General features: G+C 37.7%; 2 protein-coding genes across 5 annotated transcripts in view; one reads left to right on the plus strand and one right to left on the minus strand.

Annotated features, from left to right (window-relative positions):
* Window positions 1-6,382, minus strand: part of PARPBP (PARP1 binding protein) — a 42,404-nt gene extending 36,022 nt beyond the window's left edge. For all 4 annotated transcript variants that reach the window (XM_054631466.2, XM_054631465.2, XM_077178270.1 and 1 more), the window contains exon 1: window positions 4,871-6,382. In XM_054631466.2, the coding sequence (XP_054487441.2) occupies window positions 4,871-5,020 (150 nt within the window). In that variant the 5' untranslated portion in view covers window positions 5,021-6,382. The remainder of the gene's footprint in view (window positions 1-4,870) is intronic.
* A 22-nt stretch (window positions 6,383-6,404) lies between these two features.
* On the plus strand, window positions 6,405-25,242 carry NUP37 (nucleoporin 37). The gene is made up of 10 exons (XM_054631813.2): window positions 6,405-6,484; window positions 7,998-8,217; window positions 9,905-10,029; window positions 10,993-11,065; window positions 14,656-14,750; window positions 20,176-20,266; window positions 22,448-22,629; window positions 23,540-23,590; window positions 24,014-24,107; window positions 24,897-25,242. Exons 2-10 carry the CDS (start codon window positions 8,062-8,064, stop codon window positions 25,008-25,010), a joined length of 981 nt encoding a protein of 326 aa, XP_054487788.2. The 5' UTR covers window positions 6,405-6,484; window positions 7,998-8,061; the 3' UTR covers window positions 25,011-25,242.
* The last annotated feature ends 1,078 nt before the right edge of the window (window positions 25,243-26,320 follow it).

A 26,320-nucleotide genomic window follows, 5' to 3' on the forward strand; every position in this document is an offset into this window, starting at 1 on the left:
GCCACAATTCCAATGGGACTGCTACCAGCACCCTGACCAACAGGCTGGCAGGTTGGGTTCTGACTCTGTCAGTGTTGTTTTGATTTACTGCATTGTTTATTTTTTTTAATTTTCTTTCCTAATAAAAGAAATGTTATTCCTGCTCCCATATCTTTGCCTGAGAGCCCCCCCTTAATTTCAAATTTATAACCATTTGGAGGGAGGGGGTTTACAGTTTCCATTCAGGGGAAGCTCCTGCCTTCCTTAGCAGACACCTGTCTTTCCAAACCAAGACACTAGGCAATTCTGCACTCTTGTTACCTCTAGTCCTGCTCAGCCTTCCCTGCGTCCCTACACTCTCACACAGCAGAGGAGCTCCCAAACTGTGGTACATAAAGTACATTAGGGTAGGAAAAAGCAGCATTTTAAATAAGTTTCCCATCAAGCTGAGGGAGCTGTGCATGGACTGATAAACTGGTTCATGTGAACACAAGCACGTGGACATCAGACAGTTGTGAGGCTGCAAAATGCAGAAGCAGTAAAGTCAATAGCTCAAGCTTAGAGAAATTACAATATTATAAAATAATAAATAAAATGACAATGGCATGGGCACTGAACACTTTTTTTTTGTGGGCAAGGGGGAGTGTTGAGGGACAAAGTACCAGGGCCCAAGAGAGTAGATGCTCTATTTAAAGATTACTACTACTATTGTACATATGGGACAGTGGAACAGTAGTTGCAACAGCAGAATCACAGAACAGGCAAAGCAAGAACTGTACCCACCCAAACAACAAACCAGCACTTTCTAAAGCCAACCCTATCAACTATAGTGGTAATAAAAACAAAAGACTGAAAATTTAGAACCCTACTGGTTAGAAACAAACAAAACAAACAAAAAAAACCCCACAAAAACAAAACAACTCCACACATTCTTGCTTCCTCTCTTACCCCTCAAAACAGACACCTGTAATACTACAGAGAGAGGGATGGGAGGGAGAAGAAAAAGTCCTATTGATAAGCTAGGAAAGATGCATCAAGACTCAGGTAGCAAGAGTTTTAACACAGTTAAAACAACCTCAAGTGTTAAGCAAAACAAAAATACATGAAACTAGCTTACAGATAGGATTTGATTACACAGGGTATGGGAAAGACAGTAGAACCGCCTCATAATGGAGTTTCCTCTAAAAAAAAAATCCAGGGAAATATTTATTACTCAAAATTCTTTTCTAAAGAAGAGCCTGTCCCTTGTAGAGAAGGCTACTCAGCATTGGTGAGACCAGATTTAAGTACTGTGTCCAGTTCTGGGCTCCTCAGTGTGAGGGAGACACTGGAGAGAAGTCCAGCAAAGTTCACGTATCACCCACAGACATCATTAAGGGACAGGAGCACCTCACACATGAGGAAAGGCTGAGAAGGCTGTGGCTGTTTAGCCTGAAGAAAAGAATGCTCAGAGAAGAGTTCCTCAATGCACACAAATATCTGAAGGGAGGGTGCAAAGAGGATGGAGCCAGATTTGCTAAGGTGCCCAGTGGTAAGAGCAGAGGCAATGGGCACAAACTGAAATGCACACAGAAGGCTCCCTCTGAACATCAGGAAACACCTTTTTACTCTGAGGATGCCTGAGTACTGGCACAGGCTGTCCAGGGAGGTTATGGAGTCTCCATCCTCAGAGACAATTTGAAAGACACCTGAACAAGTGCCCTACTTGAGGGAGGCTGGATAAGATGACCTCCAGAGTTCCCTTCCAACTTCAACCCTTCTGTGATTCTGTGAAAAATTAATCATGCTGTAGAACGGCCAAGACAACCTCTCTTAGCAGCATCATCATGATAAGCAACATATCACACAAGCAACATATCACATAAAATTGCTACAAAGTTAGTTAAGAGTATCTCATTACCAAAAGGGAGACAGATAGAACAGTTTAAGAGAGTAACTGTAAAACTCCACATTTTTCTTCATTTGCCAACATGGAAACAGGATAACTAGGGAAATCATTTGAAGAAATACAAGACACCAAACAGAACAATATTCTTCAGTCAGCATGCAAAATGCACTCATGGAAGCACAGAACAGAACTAAACCTTCTAAACTAAACACTTCTTTCAGAGACACTTTAGGGTTACATCTCCTCTTCACCATTTGACACTTCGTGTACACACACATACCAAAACTGCTTTTATGCAAAATCAGAAATAGAGAAACACAGATTTCAAAAGGGAAAATATATTTCTAAAATCAACAACGAAGCATTTTTTCCTCCAGTATCAAACTTCTCATTCTAGAAGAGATTTACAACACATTTAAGTCTGACAACTTAAACTCACAGATTCTGGAAAAATAATTGTTTTATAAACTTCAGCTTCCCATCCCAGTAGCTAAAACAACCATAGTCTGAAAATGACAGGTGATTATTTGACCTAACAACTCATCCTCTACTCCTGCTGATCCACAGGTACAAACCATCAACTTAAAGCAATTACTCTCAGCTGAACTTCATCTTGAAAACTGTTTGTACTATTTCAAACCTTGAGGGAGGTTCTTCTTGAAAAAGTTTCTAGATTTTAGATCTGTACTAATCAATCTAGGTGAAAGGTTCCCATTACAGACCTTATGCCACTTGTCTTTATGCCACATGGCTACAACTGTGCCACAAACCAAAGTATTTTCAGAGGGATTCAGAGCATACTTTTTTTTTTCTTTCTTTCATCCCTGCTGTTTGATCAGGGTTTATCACAGTTTTTGCTACCCTTGTTCTGGTGAAATTTAAGATTAATAGATTATGACGCTTTTAAACTTTCCTAGAGTTCTCCTAAAAGCTTTGTTATTTTTCATTTCCACTGCAAATACCAGTGGAAATGTTATTTTGTTATTTTTCATTTCCACTGCAGGTACCAGTTAAAACACCAAATCCATTAAAATTGTCCAGGCTCCTAAAGGAAGAGAAGTGTAATTTGGTTGTTTGTGATAGGTTGGATGTGTTGGGTTTTTCTCAATATAGCTACTCAATAGCCTGTTAATGAAGTTATTTTTATTGCAGTAATTGACTTTACCAAAATAGATTTCCATTCTACAGGTGCTAACAATCCAAAATTACTGTATTTAAATCAGAAACCCAACAAGGGTTTCTGATTTAAACTGTAATACTCTGCATCTTAGTTTGAAGCTTCAGTGCTGGACAAAATAAACCAGACAGATTTTGCTTTAAGATTGTGAACTTCAAAATGGATACCATCTAAAGAAATTGTGCTTCAGAAGCAGAACATCCAAATGCTAAAATAATTTTAATCCGCACGTGGAAGCCAATGTTTGTCTTATTAGACCAACTAGTATAATCAGAAAACACATATCAGGGTTTTGAAAACTTGTTCTTTCTTCAGATCTGAAGGAGAAGCTAAACATTTCAAAATTAATTAGTTGAAAATAAGTGCTATAATTTTTGTTAGAGCATCTCTGAAAGAAAAGATATTTCTGGAAGAGAGGAATATTATCTGGAAGAGGGGAAAAAAGGATAAAGTAGAATAAACTAATTACCTCTAGTGGAAGAAGAAAACTTACTGTAAGGAAAACAGGGAGCAATGAACCATAACCTTTTCATGTCTATAAGTTTTGGCATACAGTAGAACAACACATTTTAGTTCCTATTTTAGAGGTGGCTTTGGAAAACTGTTTGCAGTTTTCCCTTGAGAATCACAACAAACATGACAAACAGCAATCACCTCCATATGTAGTTTTCCATTAATGTCTTTTACCAGTTTTCCAAGAGTTAATTTTGATGTACACTGATTTTCTCATTTTAACCTACACAGCTATTGTGAGGACACCAGGCTCCTGGCTGGAATATATTACATTCCAACAAGTACAAATTTAGTATCTTGGCATTCTAGTATCCTTACTGTAATGTTTCTAACGATGGGGGATGACTTAACCAGTTTTATACTTGATGTTTAGACAAGAGATACCCCCAGTCTGCACACTTTAGACCCCAAAATTTTTTCTGATGCACAAACTGAAGCAGGTTTTCTGTTTGTTTGGGTTTTTATTGGCTTAGGGATTTCATTTTGATGTGGTTCCCTTGTTTCTGGTATGTTTGTTTTGGTTTTCTTACACTAAAGCTTTGTGCTACATGTTTGACTTACTATGCACCACTTAAATAAGTCTTCCAAAAACAGTCAGTGTTGTTTTCATCAATAATTAGGTTAATTAACCTAAAAAGGTATCTTTAAGTTATTAAAAGAAGTATTGCAATAGTTCTCCTTAGATGAGACACAGGCAAAGGCCTGATTGTACATTGCAACTGTTTCTGGTACGTTTCAGACATCCTCCAGCTCTGACAAGCCATAAGGCTTCTTTCAGAAACACTTTAGGGTTACATCTCCTCTTCACCATTTGACACTTCATGTACACACACAGAAAAAGCCATAAAATTCCTACTGGTACTGGGCACGCACTCACAACTTACAGGTACATACCGAAATTCATTCAGAAATATTTTTGGAGCACCCAGAAAAAAAAAATGCACCCCAAATTCCATAGTTCTCCCACACTGGTCTATAGCACAAAAGAAACATAGGATGGAAATAAACAAAAGTGACATGGTCAGCAGAAATACACTAGTGTTTAAAGTCCAGAGCTCAAATATACACATAAAGCACTTCCACCCTCCCATTTGTCTTGCAGCTCCTTTTTCTAAAGCCTGCTTCAATAGTGCATTTGATCACATTCATTTACTTGCCCTGCTGCATCTAGCCCTCAGACACACCTTGTTTTAACAAACATCAAGGAAACAACCAAAAAGTCATTTCAAGTTGGTGTCTAAGCACTAAGTGCAGCCAGGGAACCAAGTCTGAGGTGTGCCAAGTACCAAGAACATACTGAAAAGAATGCTAACCTGTTTATTGACTTCAGCCATGGACAGCTGTAACACCATCAACATGCAGTCTGCTCCACATACAGTAGTCCTTTCAGAGTTGGAAAATAAAGGCCATTGTCTTCTGAAACACTTGACCAAGTGTAAAATTTTTTGCTGGAAAGTAACCATTGTCCAGACTAGAAGATTGATATAACCAAGAGAAAAAGAAATATAACTATGCCAGAGGAATATGCAGGTCTTCACGTCCCTACAAGCTGTGCAAGCCCTGTTGTATCTTCCTGAAGACCAAGTTTCTAGAATAAACTCTTCCAACTAAACCAGATTTGCCTTACTGTGACAGAGCAACTATGAAGATAAGGGGTTAAAAGTGCTTATGCATGTCACGCCTTCATGAAGCCCTTAATTTCCTTGTAGATTATGCCAACACAAAGGAATGTTATCACAAATACGAATCTTTGTCTCCAAAAGCAGCCTCAGAGTGTCTTCAGTACTTTCTGCATTTGCTATACGTTTGGATGAGTGTCTGCGAGGATGTTTTAAACCTGGAAAAAGATTTAATATTTGTAAGAGTTACTAACACAGATGACTCTAAACACTTTTTTGTTATCAATATAGTCTTTTCCCTTTCTTTTTTTTTTTTTTAATTTGGGGGTTTTTAGTTTCTCTAGCAATAATTGGACTACTACATGCTTTGGTCTCTCTCAGCTTCTTACATTTGTCAAGACAAGGTACATGACAATGTAGCAGAAGCTTGCCTTTAAATTTGTTCTTTTCTGAAACAAAGTTTCCTAACACTACAGTGACACTACAGGAGCAATACCCATCCCATTTACTTACAGAAGACAAAACTCAACCTTTCACCTTTTCCCATACAGCTGAGGCAGAGCCCACAGCGCGTTTGTTTTTTGCTTATTGGCACGACTGTACCAAAACGAGGAAGCGTGGCCAAGGGGCAGGGAGGACAGGAGACATGGGGAAACAAGCACGACTGCAACAGCAACTTCTCCAAAACGTTTGAAAGGGACAACCCACTTGACAGTGTGAACATCACATGGGGCTCACAGAAGATGAAAGTCAAGTGGGGCAGAGTAAAACTTCTCTGAAGGTTTTTCTTTCTCACCACCCTGCGAGCTTTCCAAGGGGGACCATACCTGCAGCTCCCAGCGAAACAGCCCGAACCCCTGCGGAGCCGCCCCTAACACCCAGAAGCCGGATTTGGCATTACCATTGCAGCCGAGCGGGCCGGCTGGGCCGCCCCAGGCCTCGCAGCCGTGCCCTGAGCGCGGTGCCCTCAGCCCGATGCCCTGAGCCCGGTGCCGAGGGCTGCCGTACCCTGAGCGCTGCGCCCTCAGCCCAGTGCCGAGGGCTGCCGTACCCTGAGCGCTACGCCCTCAGCCCGGTGCCGAGGGCTGCCGTGCCCTGAGCGCGGTGCCCTCAGCGCGGTGCCGAGCGCAGCTGTTGCCGCTGTGGCCGGGCCGGGCTGGGGCGCGGCGGCCGCGTTCAAATCCGCCGCGCGGCCCAATGGGCGCGGGGCCGCTGCCCCGGAAGCAGCCGCGCCGCTGCCGCTGCCGCCGGCCGGGGCGGGCGCTGCTGGGGAACGGCGGGGCCGTGCGGGAAGCTGGGGACGCCGAGGTGCGTGTGAAGCGGGCTTGGGGCACTCCCCGGCCCGGGGGAACTTGGGTAGCTTGGCTGGGGAGCAGTAGCTGGGCCCCGAAGGGAAAAGGAGGGAGTAGGAGGGCAAAGGATGCGCATGGATGCGGGGAGGTAACGCGCACCCACGCGGTCGGTTTGCCCTAATTGTGCTTCCTAAAAAATGAAGATAATGGTCATCTTGGTGTTTTCCAGCTGGTCTGGTGGCCGACAATTCAGGCTGAGAAACTTGGAGTTGTTCAGCCTGGAGAACAACTGGAGAAGAGTTTGAGTGGAGATCTCATAGCACCTTCTAGCACTACAGAAAAGCTGGAGAGAGACTTTGTCAGGAACTGTAGGGATAGGACGAGGAGAAATGGGTACAAACTGAAAGAGGGGAAACTTTAGTTACATGTGAGGAAGAAATTCTTTACGCTGAGAATGGTTAGCCACTGGAACAGGTTGCCCGGGGAGGATGTGAATGTCCCAATCCTGGCAGTGTTCAGGGCCAGGTTGGATGAGGCATTGACAGCCTTGTCTAGTGGAAGATATCCCTGCCCATGGCAGCAGGGTTTGGGACTACATGATCTTAAAGTCTATTCCAATCCCTTAACATTGTAAGATTCTATAATGGCTTGTGTTCATGGGAACCCTTGGAGGAAGAAAACTTCTGATAGAATTAAAACTTGCATTTGGCTTTAGGAGCAAAGCTATCCAAGTTATATGGCTAAAGTGTTTACAGTAATATAGTGGACTATTGTATGAATTAATACACAAGCACACAACTATGGAGAGCCTCTCTGTGTTTGAGGGATGCCTCTGTCAGACCTGGCTGGCTCCCAAGCGAAACATCCAGTCTTGGATGCTGAGACCTTCCAATCGTTCACACACCAAAATTTGTCAAAGGTCTGAGATTTCAAGCTGGTTTGCCACGTGGTGTGTAGTTAAAGGTCTGATTTCCCAAAAAGACTTAAACTAACGTCAAAACTGTACTGGGACTAAAAGGAATTGATTCTGAAATCAATTGTGTGTCTTGGCCTCTTGTGTTCTAGGACAGAAACCTGGTTTTCGTGAAAACTGGTTGAATGCACAACCTTATTTTCATTTACAGTTTTGCAACCTTGCTTAACTTGGTTCTTAGACTCACAGTCTGTAAAGAGGTAGAGAAGTAAAGAGAATTTGAAGGTAGCGCCATACTGTTTCTTCTCATTTGGTTGAAAATGCTAAAATGCTGTATGTGACTCTTCTGGAGTGTGTGCAGTTAGTTGGTTTTTTGTATTGGTGTTGGGTTGCCAGGGGTAGCACAAGATCTGCAGTTACTGCTGAAGTCTGTAAGAGACAGTTTTGAATGTATGTTAGTGTAGTCAATATTTTGATTGATGAAACAAACAGGCTATATCTAATAAGCTTAAATACAGCTTTTGTGTTCTTGAACATGCTATAGGAAATGTTTATTTGCTCTGCCACAAATACTTTACATTTTTTATTCATGCAATTTTTTTAAATTTTTGCGTAGGAATGTGGATTTTCATCCTGGAGAAGACATCGCTTCTGTGATACCTTATCTTAGTTGACTGAAAATGAAGCAAGATTCTACAAGAAACACTTCTTACACTGTGGATTGTGAGGATTATGTGCACGTGGTAAAATTCAATCCATTTGACAGCGGAGATTCATGTTCCCTCATTGCTTATGGTGGCAACAATTACGTGGTTGTTGGGACTTGCAAATTTCAGGTTAGTTGTTTTTGTTAGATGCCCCTGAAACTGATTTTGCCAGCGCCTCTACTGCAGGAAGACTCTGGTCACTTTCCTGTTTCCTCCTCTCCCTTTGGTAAACAAGGGAGAATTTTACTTGTTTATTACACTAGCAAGTCTAGGATACTTGTATTTCAGGAAAATAGAAATATATATATGTGTATATATAGATATGTGTGTAAAATACTAATATATCTGTGCTAATTTTGTAGGTATGTCTTTTTAGGGATGAACTGTAGAAATCCCTAATTTTTTTCTTCTCCCAATTGTTTTTACTGGATCTCCCTCACAGACTGTTGGAAACAGTAAAATTTCTTACCTTCAAGTTATTTACAATTATATTGTGAAAAAATTTAAAATGGAAAATCCTGAGTATTATATATTTTTATACTGGATAAAATGTTTTTCATTTAATGGGGTTTTTTTGCCTAGATGCTTGACAATCAATTGAAGACAATTGCTTGGAATTTCTAAGCTTTTTTCCTTCATCTGGCTTCTCTATTTTACAATATTATTTTTGTAATTTGCCTACTATGATTAATAGTGTAGCTGATATTTATTATTATTATTATTATTATTATTATTATTATTATTATTATTATTATTATTATTATTATTCCCCATGGTCTTACTGTTGGAAATTTTCTGAAGAGCACCTAGTGCTAACCACAAAAACACACTGACATTTCTGTTGCTCACTGCCTTGTTTCTGGTGTAGGCCTTGAAAAGGAAGTAATTAAAATTTTGACAACCACTGACACAAGGTGTTTTTTTATAATTTTCATATCCTCCCTTCCACATGCAGAGTCAATGAGTATTTCAGAGTAGGAGAGGAAAATGTTATTCTTTCTTCCTGTTGAGAAGCATTGAAAAACTGTGGGTAATTTCATGCATCCTCAGCTGGCTTCATCTTGGCCTCTACATTATGTAGAGGGCATACAGAGAGGTTCTTTATCTTACAGCAGAATTGTCACATAGAGAAAATTGTGTAGGAATATCCTTTGAGGTGCTTCATGGGATGTTCTGAAAACTTTTAAATGCTTTTTAGAGGTCAGGTTATTGACAGAGTCCATAATCCCAACTCTTGTTTCATTTTCCCTGTTATCTGGTGTTCTGACCAGTGGTAAGAATAAGCAAGTTTGTATTTAGGATTAGATGACAGAGGGCACCTTTTTATCTCCTGCTGTTTGAAAAGAGATGCTCTGGAAGTGACAGCATTTTTCCATGGTGTAAAAACAACTCAGAGAGAAGACAGATGAAATTACATGTTTGCTTTTGTTCCCATTGCTTCTTCTCACTGCAGTGTGTGCTAAATTAAATTGCCATGCTGTTCTAAGTGGCCTTAGTTGTATCTGTGAAGATACTGCCTGTACAGAGAATGAGCTCAGCATCTTCATAGCTCAGTTCTGATTTTTCTGCCCTTCATTGGCCTCTGGCTTGAGACTGCAATCAGTCATAATTTACTCATACTTTAATGTATTTCTAAGTACTTAAATATTTCAAGTTCATGCTTTCTGTATGATCCAGGTTTTCACTTTGCAGGTGTTATGATCTGAAAAGATCCCAATACGAATAATTTTGAAAGCCCTTCAATTTTGTAGCAATCTGATTTGTTAGAAGTCACCAAGACCTTGTTCTGAATCAGCTAACTGTAATATTTCTATAGGAGGAGGATGCAGAAGTGGAAGGCATGCAGTATAAGACACTAAGAACATTTCACCATGGAATCAGAGTTGATGCCATAGCATGGAGTCCTGAAACTAGACTTGATGCTATACCTCCCCAGATAAGGTACTTAACGATAAAAAACTACAGTGAGTCCTTGTCTCTTACCTGTTTTCCATAAGTCCTTAATATTGGGCTGTTCAAAGCTTATGAGTGAAATCTAACTCCTTAGAAATCAGTGATGAATCTCTGAATTCTTCAGTAGAGAATTTATTCTTATAGTCTTTTTTTGTTCATTTGCTTGGTTTTTGTCCTCCTTGTTGTGACCCTTGACCCTCTCCCTACTGAGCAAGCTGTAAATAATATTTTTTCATTATTTTTATGGACCTCAGAGTTTCTTTCTTTCTACATCTCTGAGGAGCCATTTCTTTACAAGCTTTAATAAATCTGAGATCATTTGAATGGCCCCCTTTATAAAGCTATTTGCACTGATTTGCATCATATGTGCTGTGTTTCAATGTAGGTTAGATACTTTTGTGAGAGCCTTTGAGATGTAAATCTAGAAAATCTACAAAGATAGCTAGCTATTAAGTGTAAACTTCTGAATTAAAATGTACTCAGTAGTTGTTTGATTCTTCAAAATTACCATAGCTGCTTACTACTCCCTTTTCATACAGTCTTTTGGGTTAAAATATGTTACATAGGAATTGGTTTATGAATTTTATATTTTAGTATTCTAAAACACTGATAATGAGGGCAGTTTTTTGTGCCTTACCACTTAACTTCTTCCAAGGAAAGTTTCAGCAGCATTTATGAGGGATATTTTAGGTGATTGGTAATTGATCCAGATTTTGCTTCGTAAAAATATCTGAATAATTTTCTTGGCACTTGATGCACACTATTTTACAGATAAGCTCCAGTTATAACTCTGTTTGTGGCCAAAGCAGAAGAGTTAGATGCTTTTGGGTTTTTTTCAAAATCTATTTTTTCTTTGCATTTTTAAGATGAAGGAAAAGGCATCTTTGATTAAAAGGCAACCATTGCAATGTTGATTGACTGACAAGCCTTTATTTTGTCTGTTGAGTGTAGGTTTTGTACTGCAGCTTCTGATAGGAAGTTAAGGCTGTTTACTTCAGACCTGCAGGACAAGAATGAATTTAAGGTAAGGGCAGCTAATGTGATTTTTAAAAGAATATTTAGTTTTTAGTAAAGTCTAATCTTTAACTATCCTTCTACTCCACTTGTGAGAGATCTTAGGTCCATCATCTCTAGGGTAATAATTGTATTGTAAGTACCTTTCTGTCTTTAAAGGGGGAATTTCTGTAATTATCACCTACATGATCTTCTGATTTTCTTCAAAATTCTTCCTTTGAAGCAATGTCCCAATCCAGGTACTACTGTTAATTAGATGTTTGTGCTATCCAGTGTAAAGATTTTTGGTGAGGTCTTAGTTAACAGTAAGCAAAGCTAATTAACAAAAAAAAAAAAAAGGGAGAGAGTGAGTATTCCTTGGCTTTTACTGCTTTAGAATATGATAGTGCCTCTTTTGATGAGAGTGGTTTACTGGGTATAAAGGATAAAAAAATAGACTTTTATTTTTGGTGTGTTAATTTATATTAGTAAGACAATGAGATTTGACATACTGAAATTAAGTGAATTGTGGATGTCAGTTATGAGACCATACTGATAATAGAATGAATAAAGGCAAGGCATAAGAAGTAAAGATGGATGCTACTAAATGTCTTGAAAGAAATTGCTTTTTGTGTTGCTTCATTCATACTTTTAAATTTCCTTCTTTTAGTGTTGATCATACACGATTTTGCCACTGAGCAGTGGGATAACTGACACAGTCAGCTTGGTGGGATTTCTGACAAATTAGTTCTAAAGGTTCTTTATGCTCTTGGCTTGTGAGTTGATGTCTGTCATTCTGTATTTAAGTTATCTATTTCTGTAATATCTACAGTTTTGTGAATTTCAGATAAAAAGCTTTAATGTTAAGCTGTGAATTAAATCTTTTAACTTAGCAGAATGTAAAGTTTCTTTAATATTAGTTAATGGATCGATAATAAGTTGAAATAATGAAACAATGGGATAAATTTGGTACTACAGACTCTAGTGAGCTAAATTCAACATCTAAGTTCTAATTTTTAATTTATTTTGGGTTAATAAGGCCACAAGCAATAGTGTGGTCAGCAGGAGGAAGGAAGTGTTTATCCCTCTGTACTTGGCACCTTGAATCCTCTCTTCAGTTTTGTGCCACTCAGGACAAGGAAGACATTGAGGTGCTGGAGCATGTCCAGAGAAGGCAGTGGAGCTGGTGAGGGGTCTGGAGCAAAAATCCTATGAGGGAAAGTCCAGCTGAGGGAACTGGGGTTGTTTAGCCTGGAGAAAAGAAGGCTTGGGAGGGACCTTACATCCTCTACAACCACCTGAAAGGAGGCTGTAGCCAGGTGGGGGTCAGCCAACAAATCTCCCAGCCAACAAGTGATAGGACAAGAGGAAATGGCCCCAAGTTCAGATTGGATATTAGGAAAAAATTCTTCTGTAAAAGGGTGGTCTAGCATTGGAACAGGCTGCCCAGGGAAGCAGTGTGATCTCTGTGTTCACCTTATAGATGTGGTGCTTAGGGATGGACCTGGCAGTGTTAAATTCGTGTTTGGACTCAGTGATCTCAGTGGTCTTTTCCAACATTAATGATTCTATGATTGTTTGGTGCATATGCAATACAAATGAGAAGTGTTGGCTTGAATTTAACAGTAAAGCTATTAGCTTTGTTTATGCCAGCTCTACCACTGAAATTAGCTGTCCAAAAAATTTATTAAGGATGTACTCTGGCTGAGGAAAAAGTGAAAATACATACTGTATTTTATATGGGTCAGGCTTGGTCTAATGTTTAAAATAATCAGAAAACAGCTAAGAATACATATTTTTACCTATTAGTGAGGAACTCATTAACAAAAAGAAAGAATGTGGACTAGTGTGTTTATGTCAGTAAAAGTTGTCTTTGAGACTCTCTTCTAGGATTTTTTGATATAAAGTGTGGAAAGCCCTTTCTGGCAATCAATTAATTTCTTATATCTGAACAATTATTGTACTCTAGATTTCTTGCCAAGAAAAGTAACACCTAACTCTGATTTAAAGCACATGCAAAATCCCAGATGTTCGCAAATTCTGGGTGAGCTATGCTGATCTGCCTTTCAGTAAAGTTCGATACAGTGGCCTCTTATGAACAGTTAACTGATACCTCAGAAAACCTATTTCATAAACCTGAGGTTGAACTCATGACGAACATGTGGAAAATTTTGATCTATTATATGGTACACACTTGTGACACATGGGATCTTCAGGAGAGGTCCAGACCATGGAAACAAAGCTGAAGGAAGTATGTGACTACGTTCAGAATGTAATCTCTGAACATTTTGTCTTTTATAGTAAACAATTAGTACGTGTTGCTTCTGGAGGGATAGACAGAGTAACCTTACTCTGTTTTCCCCATGGAAAAACTGTCTTGATGTAATTATCAACAAGGAACTTGAAGCACACTTGAGTTTTCCATTACTCTGTCGACACGACTAATCCAAAATTTATGGGTTGGATCAAGCCCAGAACAAAAAAACAAAAGGTAAAATATGACTGATGGATCTTCGTGAAACCTTTTTCTTCTTTTGAGGTTTTCATTTGGAAATGAATTATGGCTTCCTTGTCCTGTTTCAAATTTTGCTTAATAAAAAGCATATTTCATCAGAACTGTAGAAGTAAAATGAGGCAGGATATTTGAATTCAGAATGCTGAAAATTGTCAAAAGACTTGGCATTCTGTCTAAATAGTTTAGCATCATCTTAGGGCCTATTAGTTCTAGTATAATCCATTAGACTTTAATAAAATAAAGGCAAAAAATATTGGAAAAAAATAAGTTGGCTGCTGCAAATGTGTCTGTATTGAATTGATGAGGCATTCTTAAAACTTTTAGAGAGGGGGATTTAGTTATTGTGCGTGCTTGAGATTTTCTTTTTTTTAATCTGTTCTGCATTTGTTCCTCAGAATAGCTACACTTAAAGGTGGTGTGTTTTTCTTTGAGAAAATTGTGGAACTTGTTTTCATTCGACCTTGTTTTCCTCTGCAATCTCTCAGTCTCATGCTGTTATCAAGAGGATATTTTTGTCTCATTTTTATGATACCTTGCTGGGCAAAACAAAAGCAGCTGTGCCTTGAGACTTAATCAGTGAGACTGAATAGAAGAGGGTGGAACAGATACATCTACACATGGAAATTTGCCTGGCTAAAAATTTTGTGAGATTTCTTTCAAAAACACCATAGGTGTATTTAATGAGAGATTCAGAGATCAGAGTTACTTACCAGTAATCAGAGTTCTTCAGTGTAGGTAGATAATGCATTCATTGCCTGGTCATTCTTCTCTTCCTTTCTGAGATTTAGTATCTTTGACCTTCTAAATTCAGTGGTTGAAAAAATGATAAAAAGCTCTAGTGTGATTCACAGATCTCTGTCAAGCAAAAGCACCAAACTGACCTTTGTGCTAATACAAGGAGTAGTGGGAGGAATCTTTTCACCTGCCGTATGAATCTACACGAGTTAGATACTTTAAAGAAATACAGTTATTGATAAAAACTTTTTTACTTCGTATTAAAATTATTGTTTCATCTTAACACACATCTTTCCATTAGCAGGTCCGTTAAATACATTGGTGGAACAGTCAGCTCTAAGGTAAAAGTATTTCTCTTTTCTGCTTGGCAGACATTTGATGGCCACACAGATTACATTAATGATCTCGTCTTTGCTCCCAACGAAGGTCAAGAAATTGCAAGTGTAAGTGATGATCACACCTGCAGGTATGCATTTTGTTCAAAACACTATTGAAAAACTAGTATTGAACTTTTTCTATCTGTGAATGTTTTATATGTCCACTTAAATAAATAAGTATTTATATTTTATTTTTCATAGGCCTCTAACAAGACTAGTCCATTAACAAGATAAGAAATGGACTATTCTTGTTAACTTGGGTTGTGGACTGGCTTTTTGTTGTGATTTGTCTTTTTTCAAAGCAATATTTTGAATCAGCTAGATTCAAAATGAAGAAAACTTTTGCCTTGGATTTGCATACACTATTTTCCTCCTTCTGGGATAGGAATAAAATGAGAATAGGAGAGAGCAGACACATACAGCTCAGTGCTGAATTGTACAGACCTTCTCTATGTATTCAAGTGGGTGGGTTGAGTTTAAAGTCAGTGAGAGTCAGTATGTGAACTTCTCCATCTACCTAAGTGTAATAGCCTTACCAAGGAGTGGGATGACATTGCCTGAAGACAGCACCATCCTGATACAATGGTAGTGGCAGCTCAAAATACCATGATTACAGCTGCTTCAAACCCAGGTGTTTGGATACTTATAGCTGAAAGTATAAGGGAAGCATGGTTGAATGCTTTGAAGCCTGCTGGGTAAAGGTTTTTGATGCAGAAGTTTGTCCTTGTCAAAAGGTCACCCATCTTCTAGTACAAGAATCTGTCAAGCTGCTCCTCTTTCCCCTCCAGTGCAGGTGGAGAGATCAGGAGGGCTATGCAGGTTTTTCAGGTCATTGCAGTAGGGCAGTAAGAGAATTGGGAAAGCATCGTCTTTGACTTTCTCTACTCTGATGAGCAGGCAGTTTTTCCATAGATGTCTAGTCAGTATTTCCAACAAAATCATTAGGAATGAATAGTAGAAATGTATGACTTAGCTGTGTCTTCTTCTCATTTATTTCCTATCCTTGATTTCTTTGTTAAATCTAAACTCATATTTGGCTTATTCAATAAAAAACTGTTTGACTCTGTGGCCTTTTCCTGTTTCTTTTATGAAATGCTCAGCTTTCCTGGGATGAAAGAAAACTGTTTTAAAACCAGTTGTCTAATTGATACTAATTTAAAGGGAAATAAAATGTATGTAATTAATGTATACTAACAAGATTGCAGCTTAGTACCTATGAAAGACATTTTATGCCATAAACCATAAAGTCTTTGGTTAAAAGCCATGGGAAATAAGTAGGATTTTTTTTGGCTACTTGAGTTCTTATTTTTTCCATTCATGCATGTGGGGCATGAAGAGTTTTTCTATTGAATTTAAAGGTTACACTTTCAAAACTGATGGAAAATGCATTCCTTGGGACTTAGCAAAATCATTCTTTACTTACTCTGTAATTTGCTTCAGTAGTAATGTAAGAAGAGGCATAATTCTTCTGTCTGTACTGAATTTCTATCATGAAATTGTTCTTAGGATACAAAATCTGCTAATGCCTGTGGAATAAAGTTCTAGAACAATTAATACAAGTCTTGAGTTCCACTTTTAAGTCTTACTGAAAAGTTGTTTTAAAACTTTATTATGTACTGACTATATACAAGCATGGTTAGGTCTTCCCTGATTTTCACTCAAGAGAAAGTTTAGGTTTAAGTTCATCAGAAGCCTCTAGGGAAGTGAGATTTTCAGTTTTTATCCACTAAATAGTCTTGCCTCAAGCTGCTGCAACTGTGACATCTCAGAGGGGAGTTCAGTCATTTTGGCTGGAGGACAGACAGAGTAAGCTGGATACTGGTTATATCCAAAGTTCTTACCTTTACATTGCTGCTGTGTCACTCAGCACTTCCTGTTTCTTGCACATGGTCTTTATTGGCCTTGATCTCACAACTCAAAACTTTTTTGCCGCTGTGAAGTAGAATTGCACTAAAAATACTCTAATCACTAATTCTTTAGAAGCAGTGACATTTCTTTTGGCCACCAAAAGAAAATGGTGAACATGGGTCAGCTTTCTGAAGGAATGTTTGTACATTTCCTCTGAAAAGACTTCATAAAAACTTAAATATTACACCTTTCTCTTGTTCTGACCAGACAGAGGAATCTCTACAGTTCCACTCCAGTCTTTCATATCCTGCCTAGTACCTTCCAGATCTGTGATAGCCAAATCCATATGGAGTTGGCAGAAGACCTTAGAGAAAGCCAGTGTTGGTTGTATTCTCTGCAGTATTTCCTAATGCTCTACTCTAAAGCAACTTTCATGTTGCTTTTCTGAGATCTTCTCACTCCTTGTGCTCAGTGAGGAACAGCTTCACCTTTGGGTGAACAGGAATCTTGCCCTTCTCCATAGTCCTCTAGGCTTTTCAAGAGTGATAGGATTTTACTCACACATGGAATATGTCTGATGGAGATATAAAGAAATGTATTTAAGTTAGATATTAAAAAAAAAAAAAAAAACAACAAAACCATGTTGGACAGGAGTAATCTTTGAGTAATGGATCAAGTATAGTTGATCATGCTTTATGGTTGGAAATCAGATGTGAAGGTTTCTTCTAGCCCCCACCACTCACTAAAATCGTTAGAAATCTTTTGTTGGAAGAATTCCCATTTTCACTTCCATCTTCTGGGGATTTGAGAAATGCCTGAAGATTGCAATCTGGTTTAGTTCATTCACTATTGCAACAATTAGCAGTTGGTTCTGCTAGTTGGACTTATTCATAATTCAGAAAATTAGAAGATAAGGATCATCTCCATTGCCACAAGTTTTCAGAGTTCTAATGAGGTACTTGGCTAGCTGCAATAAAAGTCCACTGTATGATGATATTGCTGCACATATGCATCCATATTCAATTCATGCATACACGATATAATATAATTGGGTCAATGGAATTTTAATATCTTCAAGCTGTAAGATAATTACAGTTTTCATTTGTTTGTTAGTTACAGGATTGGAGTGACAAGAGAACGGTATTAGTATCTCAAGAATTTTCTTTAACAGCATTTGCAACTGTCTGGATTTGAGTTGGTTTAAGTTTTCTGAATACTGCAGTAAATAATTTCTCAGTCCTTATTTACTTAAAAAATAATTATTTTACTGAGAGGATTCGGTGTTATTTTTGAGACTATACATTAATCAAACTTGGGCACTTATTTTAACTGTGTTTATTCAAACTTTTCTCCAATAAATTTTTTGTGGAATTTTTTTTAAATATCAGAAAAAATTACCACAAGCTCAGTGACAAGTCTATGCCACAATAGTTGCTTGGAAGAGAAGAAGTAAGAGAGTGACACATTGCAGGGTTAAAAAAGATAAGGATGTTTGGAGAAAAACAGACAGTTCTTTTAGTTTGGTATAAAATCATGGCAGTATTAGTAAAGTTTCAAGAGCTTTGAATGGGAGACAAAATCCTCAGTCTTTTTGGATTGATTTACGTAATAGGAATGTGGACAAAATGGGGAGACAGCATCTGTAGCTGATTTGGTTATGATTACTGAGTAATTTAGGAATTGAAAATCAGTTTGGCTAAATTGTTGGGATTTGCACGTTTTTTACTTGGGTTTTTTCACAAAGAAAGATTGAAAAGAGTTAATTGAACACATATGTAATTGTATAGACATGATGCATTCAGACAAGGATCTATCTTGATATGTATTACCTGGTTTGTGTTTTGGGGGTTATGGCTTTTTTTCCCCAAAACTAAATAATATTATCTTTAGTATCAATAAAGAAAACATAAAAGAGGCTTTTAGACCTTCTCCTCATGATACTGTTTGTTACTAACAGTCCTGCCATTCTTACAAAGTAAAACCTACAAATTTGGTAACTTTATAAATAACAAAGTTACGGAGGTAAAAAGCATAAATTTCTGTCTCAACACCTAATAACATCACTCACTTCAGGGAAGGAAACATAATGGCATATTCCTTTTGCCAAAATGATTCACCATCTTCTCTTGTATCATAATTTTCTCCCTGCACAGTAAATACACATGGGGAGTGTTGATTTGACTTGGACAAATCTACAAGGCAAAATTTTTGGCAGTAGAAGAAAGTATTGTATGTTTCTAAATTACCTAATCAAGGAGATATTTCATTTTTTAAACACTTGTCAGGTTTTTGTTTTGACTTTTTTTAGTAAGCACACTGATTCTTCAAGATTAGAGACCCTGTGTTTTCTACGGGGAGAACAAATATTTGATCTGTTGTGGTTTGGCATAAGAAAACAACATTGTTCATTAAATATATTTACTTTATTCCCATATATTTTGTCTAGACTTATGATGTATTGGTTAAGAGTTTTTTTAAATCTCTTAAATATAAGGCTCTATGCACCCTGGTGAGATATAAACTGAAAAAGTCTGGAGGAAGTCAGCAAAAATCCTCTAGAATAAACAATAATAGTACGTAGCCACTCATCTAGCTCAAAAGACTGGGCAGAACACTACTTAAAAAATTTGGCTGTTTCTCAAGTTTTGCATGGCAGAGAGGAAGGATATATGTGTATGTTTCAGTGTCCAAATGTATATAAATAACATGTAGCCTTGTGGTTTAGACTGCTGTTCACAACTGTGATGTCTTTGTCCCTACAACTCAGCTATCGATTTTGTAGGAAAAGAGGGAAGTGAGCAGTGGCTGTGAGGTGAAATAAGTCTCAGTTTTGGTTTTGTTGCATTTTAGAAACAAAGTAGTTCCATGGCTCATTACCACTCTTATTGAACACATCCAAAGAAAACGCACCCATCACCTAATCTAGTTTTGGTGTTTCAGCATTACACTTTCCTGTCCATCCATATTGGCCAAATACTGATTATTTAATTTTTTATAGCTGCCAGATATGTATTTTAGGTGTTTCCAAAGGAAAAGGTAAAACTGGCACATGCAATTTACCTGTCAAAAGCTCTCCATGACCCTTTCTTGGTTAGTGTTACCTCTGCCATAGATCCTTCTGTTTGCTTTAGCTTCATTTCTGGTTTCTTATATTTCCATTACTCAATCTTGTCTTACCAGGAAGTACTGGAAACTGTTATATTAGGCAGCCAAAATACTTTAATAAAGGGTCTTGCCCTTTACATGACAACATGGATGATTTAAGTTGTTTGGTACCTCATTTCAGGTTGCTTGTATCAACTAAACCAACACTGACATTCCTGCTTTGTACTGCCCCACTGCTATTTATGGTATAGTACAAGGCTGTAGTGTTGACTTATGAAAAAATGGGAACATCTCACTGAGATTTCATGTCTAGAGAACTTAAAATGTCAAATCATTTGAATAGTTAAACAGAGGCTCTGCCTCGCTCATCAGTGTTAAAATACACTATCTGCAGCACTGGCCACTTGCGATGACTTCTTCAAATGATACAGCATGAACACTATTTCATTCGGTCACTTCCTCTGTGAACATAGTGAGGCACTAGAAGTTAATGTATTTGCAGTCAAATGGCAATAGTTTAGTACTTTACTTTTTTTTTTTCTTTTTTTCTTTTCTCCCCAGGGTCTGGGATTTGGAAGGAAATGAGAAGGCCCATTTTGTTTTACGTTCTTCTGGAATGAGTGTTTGCTGGCATCCTGAGGAGGCTTTTAAGGTTGTGGTTTTCTCCCTCACCACCTTTAAAATAACAGGAGGGGGGACATACCTAAAGTGTGAATCTTTGATGCTGTAGTAACATTAAAGTTTGAGGACCTAGTTTACACTGTAACTGGATATTGGTTGGATCTACTAATGTGAAGAGACTGTGAATGAATTCTCATTGCCATTCTTGTCATTTTACCCTCAGTCCCTTACTCCTCCCATCAGAAATATTCCTTCTTGATTAGGTACATCATTCGTTGATAACTGTTCTGCTGATTGCGTATTAACTGACAGTTACCAGAGAAGAGCTCAAGTTTTCTCAGTCATGGTAACACAGTTCACCAATAATACAGACTCTTTATACAACTTGCCAAGCTTTGAAAAGTATCTGTTTGAAGTTAACAAGAGACATTTTTGTTGTTGCTCTTGCTTGAAGTGTATGAAATATGTTCTGAAAAATCAAATCAATAGGCTGTGATTTTATACTTATCTTGTTACTGTACTGAGGAGGTTTAATCAGCTGGTAAGTACCCAAATATCCAGTTTCATTAATGGTCTAGTCCCTGCAGTCTTGGATTTATTATTACTATTGTGCCTATCAATAACTGCCTTAAGGAGATAAATATGGTTGTTCTGGTTACCACAAAAACACACACTTAAAACAGAGAAAAGCAGTCACATAAGATATCAAAATATTTACACAGCAGTAGGGAAGGAGGATCTCTAATCTCATCACACTTTCCACCAATATCAATATCTGTCCTTAGTAAGATAGGAAACTGTTAACTAAGAAAACTGTTGATTCTGGTGGCATCAGAATTTAATGGGTTAGCTGCTGTTTGCTACTGGGCAACTTTTTTAGCACAACAAAATTAATAGATTTTCCCAAAAATACTGCAATAGTATGCCAGTCTTAGTTATTATTAGCATGTCTTTTCTGTGACCATTATCAGAGACAGGCACAGGATTTTTTGGGTTTTTTTTTCTTTTGGTTTTTTTTAAAAGAAAAGCCCATTCCAACACTCATAAAACTTGATAGATTTAGTTCTTGCTGAAAAGCTTATTGCAGGTCAAAATGCTTACTGCACCATGACCTTTAGTTTGCAGGAAAGCATGTTTTGGTGACAGTTCTGTTTTTCCAAACAAACTGGTATTACTGGAGTATTTTTTTATGCTTCTTTGCCTTTCTTAATTATTGTTCATGACTATCTGAAAACCATTTTTCCTCATTAACAAAAATCGCGTGTCATCATCTGGGCATTGGAATGGGTTGCCCAAAGTGTTCAAGACCAGCCTGGATGGAGCCCTGAGCAATCTGGCCTAGTAGGGAGTGTCCCTGCCCATGTCAGAGGATTGGAATTAGAGGATTTTTAAGTTCCCTTCCAACCCAATCCTTCTATGATTCTATAATTGAATCAGGAAGCTCTTTCTACAGTACTTAAAAAACAACTGCTTGAGTGTACTGCTGCAATGGAAAAAGTTGAGATAAAATATGTTGCTAACTGTATATAGGATGAAGTAAGAGATGTTATATAATATCAGTAAGAGTGGTTCTACAGATTCTACAGCCATACTAATTAATACTTTGCTTAGAATGATAGAATCATTTAGGTTAGGAAAGAACTCTAAGATCCTCGAGTCCAACCTTTGATTGAACACCATCATATCAAATAAACCACAGCACTAAGTGCCATATACAGTCATTTCTTGAACACCTCCAGGGATGGTGACTCCACCACTTCCCCAGGCATCTCTGTTCCAGTGCTTGAGAACCCTTTCTTTTTTACTGCACTGTGTGTCAGTTGGTTCTTTGTGCTCAGAACAGAAACTGCTGAATGTTAAAATAATAACTTCTTGCTGTATGAAAGCACAGTGCTTTGGTGGCTGTGAACTGGTGTTTCTAACCACCAAAATTATATACCTAGATATCTATAGACATATAGAAATCATATAATGTAATCATTATGTATAACAGTGTAGCAGTAGTATAAAGTGGTTTTTATTTATTGGTTACAGAGTGTCCAAGAGAAAGTTTTCTGGTATGAAGTGAAGAATTGTACTTCATTTATTAATTAAGTAATATTAAGTATTATTAATATTTGTTTGAATATATTCTAGGTTTTCTATAGAGTAGAAAAAAATTAATTTCCATTGCATGCTAAGTTTACCACATTCTATTAATTTCTTTTAACAGCTGATGGTGGCAGAGAAGAATGGGACAATACGATTCTATGACCTGATTACACAGCAGGCCATTCTCTCCCTGGAGTGTGAACAAACACCACTGATGTCAGCAGACTGGTGTTTGAAAAATACTTTTAAAATTGGAGCAGTTGCTGGAAGTGATTGGCTGATCTGGGATATCACTCGCTCCAGGTATTTTTATGCCCATGGCATAGGTGTCTTTCTTCTCCTCATGAGGAAATGCAGGTACTTGGCTAATAAAGCATGGCTGTTACAGAATCACAAATGGGTCAGGCTGGAAGGGACCACCGTGTGTCAGCTGGTCTGACCTACCTGCTCAAGCAGGGTCATCCTAGAGCACAAGGCAACAGGATTGTGAATATCTTCAGTGAGGGAGACTCCACACCCTCTCTGGGCACTGTTCCAGTGCCTGGTCACTTGCAGAGTAATGAATTTCTTCCTCATGTTCAGGAACTTCCTGTGCATCAGTTTGTGCCCACTGCCTCTCATCCTATTGCTTGCAGCACAGAGCAGAGCCTGGCTCCATCCCCTTGACAGCCCCCTCCAGATACTGATGGACATTGATGAGGTCCCCTCTCAGTCATCTCTTCTCCAGGCTGAACAGGCACAGCTCCTCCAGCCTTTCCTTGTAAGAGATGCTCCAGTCCCTTACTCGTCTTTGTAGGCACAATAAATAAGCTAAATAATGAACAATTATTGAACAATTATCAGGAATTATTATATTGATACAAACAATTCCCTGGTATTCTTTTTTTCCTCTTTATCAATATTTTATGTTAAAAATGTAACATTGTCTTTTTGTCCATTTGAGATAGTATCTCACTACCGTTTGCCTCTCACTGTATGTGTTTGTTAAAATTTCATTCCAAGTCATAAGTAGGTAACTATTGATCCATAATAAACTGGACAACTGCTTCAGTTTTCCTACTCCAAAATGAGATTAAAACTGCAGGAATGCTCTGGTTTTCCCTCAGCTCCTTCACAGAGAGTAGACAGTGTGTATTTCACTGTACTTTTAGTGCTTATAGTATGAGCTGTAGTTGTTTGCAGAGCAGTTTTTTACCTTGAATGTCTGTTTTAGTTATCCACAGGATAAGAGACCTGTCCATGTTGACCGAGCCAGATTATTCAGGTATAAATGTTGTCTTGATTTTATGGGGTTTTTCTGTTTAAGTCTATATCTATGCAAACAGTTGTGAGTTTAATAACCTGGTTGTATCTCACTTTAGTCATTTTTAGGGGGAGTGGGTGTAGAAACTTTCTGAAATTTGTGAATGACCCACGTTTAGTATATATGTATAGCATTCATGTGATACATTTTTTTTGTTTGTTTTACAACACTGTGCATATGGGCTGTGGGTAGGGAATCATTTACAAGCTAATTCACTAAATCTGTTTCTCTGCTGTTAGTAGAATACGTGACATCTTCACAGTTAGTCCCAAGGGAGAGAACTCTGCTTTGTGTGCACTTCTGCTGCTATGACAGGGGTGTTTGACAGGTGTTATTTGGAAAGAACAGTCATTTTATTCATAGGTGGATTCATTTTATTCATAGGTGGTCCCGAGCGAATGAAAATCTGTTTGCAACCACTGGATATCCAGGAAAGACAACTACTCAATTGCTGGTTCACCATTTAGGACACCCCCAGGTGAATTTTTGACTGGAGTTGCATCTGTTCTCCTCAGATCAGATTCATGTTACTTAAAGCTACAATTAAAAACTAGCCCAAACCATTCAGAACTGCTGTTCCCGTGTACCTGTTTTATTTTATTTTGGTTTGTGGCATTCATGCTAAAGAAAAAAAAAAAATGGTGCATACTTAAATTGCTAGTTTAGAAGCTGCTTGATCTATGTTTTAGCTTGGTTTGCCATATCAGTTCTAAGGGGAAGAAGAACACCTTTAACCTGATATTTAATTAATCTGACAATATTTCTAGTTCTTAGGAGGCTAAAAACACCTAGTGGTATATTTTTATGGTTTTAACTAATTATATTTTAAATCATTAATGGAAATGCAAAGCATAGGAAATATTTTGGTTTTGCTGGAGTCAGTATGTATTTGCAATTCCTATAGTAAAAATATTACCTCCAAACATACTAGTTATGAATATATTGAAATAAGAGAAGTAATTTCATTGTAAAAGGTTTCTAAGTTTGATATCATACCTTTATAATAATAGTGTTTATGCTAATGTAAAGAGTTGAAACTATTTGTTATTACGGAATATTTTGCTGTATGTTAAATGTTGTAAGCAGCTACTGGAACTATGTAGCAGGGATTCACATTTTTCATTAGAATTTCTGTTGTATTTTAACTATATTTGTTAAGGAGTATTTAATCTGTGGTGGTTTTTTTGTCTATGCAACTTGATATCTGCAGTTTAGAAATCATTTGTAAGGGAAGTTGTATTGATATTTTTCTCTCTATTTTTTACAGCCCATCCTTACTGGAACTGCAGCTGTAGGATCTGGTTTGACGTGGCACAGAACTCTTCCATTATGTGCAGTTGGAGGAGACCATAAAATTTTCTTCTGGGTTACTGAAATGTAAAATAAGCATTTGCCTTCAATACGAAGCTTGACAGCATAATGCCTTTTTTCTAGTAAAATGAAGAAATTTACACTTTGTGATGGTTTTCACTTGGACAACAGAAGAAAGAAGCAAGCAAGATATAAATCACTTGTGTTTGATTTTTAGCTTGCAAGTACAAGAGCTTTTGAAAAATTGGTTGTCATACATCTTGGTTATTTCTATTAGAATAAAATGTACTTTTTAAACATGGTATTTGGTGTGAAATGAATTTTTTCAGGAGTTTATAAAGAGATTTTGTGTCCCAGCATGTCAGTCTGATAATCTCACTCAGTTAATAGAGCTCAAATACCTGATATTGTGCAGAGTACCTACAGAAAGAACACCTCTCTATATTAACTTTGCCAACCATGACTGTCTTATAAGAACACAAGTGCAGTAGTGTACTGTGATGAAATGTTGTTCCTGGATGTTTTTGAATAAACTAGTTACCACTACCAGTGAAGAAGCTAATGGTAAAACCAGAATGATCATTTGAAGCAGTTTTATTTCTCTAAAGACAACAGAGGGATTTACTTTAGGCCTGTCAAAACGCATAGTGAGGTTTTTTTTTCTGCTTGCAGCCTTTTATTTCCAGTTTTTAAAGCAAAATCAAAGGCGTTCTGCTTTCTAGAAACATATTTTTCCTGTCATTCCCACACAAGATCCAGAACAGAAGTAAAAGAAGAAGACAGAGACAACTCCTGTCTTAAGTATCTTTTTTGCATACTTTTGCAAGTGAAGGGATGTCAGGATGTTTCACTACTGTAACAGCTCCTTACAGCATTGTAGCCCTCCTCATTAGCTGTAGTTAGATTTTAAAATATTCATTTGGTTGTTCCTATTTATGTGGGACACATAAAAGCAGTTCAGAAGTAGGACATCAATAAGTGAAGTTACAGTCACCTTTTGAAACCTAAGGCCATATTATATTTCTCATAATCCTTTATCCTTGAGAACTTTTGCTTTCCAGTTGGCACCAAAATTTACCTAAAATGAATATGAAGTTCCTTATAAGTTCTGGTGGACTGGTGTGTGCCTAAACTGTAAAATAAGCAGGTATTTCAAGGTAACAGTGCTCTGTTTATCCATTGTCTGACCAGAGATAGCAGCCTTAAGGGGAGGTTTAATTCACTTGTAGCTAAAAATCTTTGTGGCTCTGGGAGGAAGGATTGGCCTGAGGCACTGTTATCCTTTTGGTGTGTAGTGGAACTGAAACAAACATGGGGTTCTCTCTCCTCAGAGCAAACTTCACACAACTCCTGCCTGTGCAGAATATATCCAATATACTC

Source organism: Agelaius phoeniceus, chromosome 5 (assembly GCF_051311805.1).
Source record: "Agelaius phoeniceus isolate bAgePho1 chromosome 5, bAgePho1.hap1, whole genome shotgun sequence".
Taxonomy (NCBI): Eukaryota; Metazoa; Chordata; class Aves; order Passeriformes; family Icteridae; genus Agelaius; species Agelaius phoeniceus.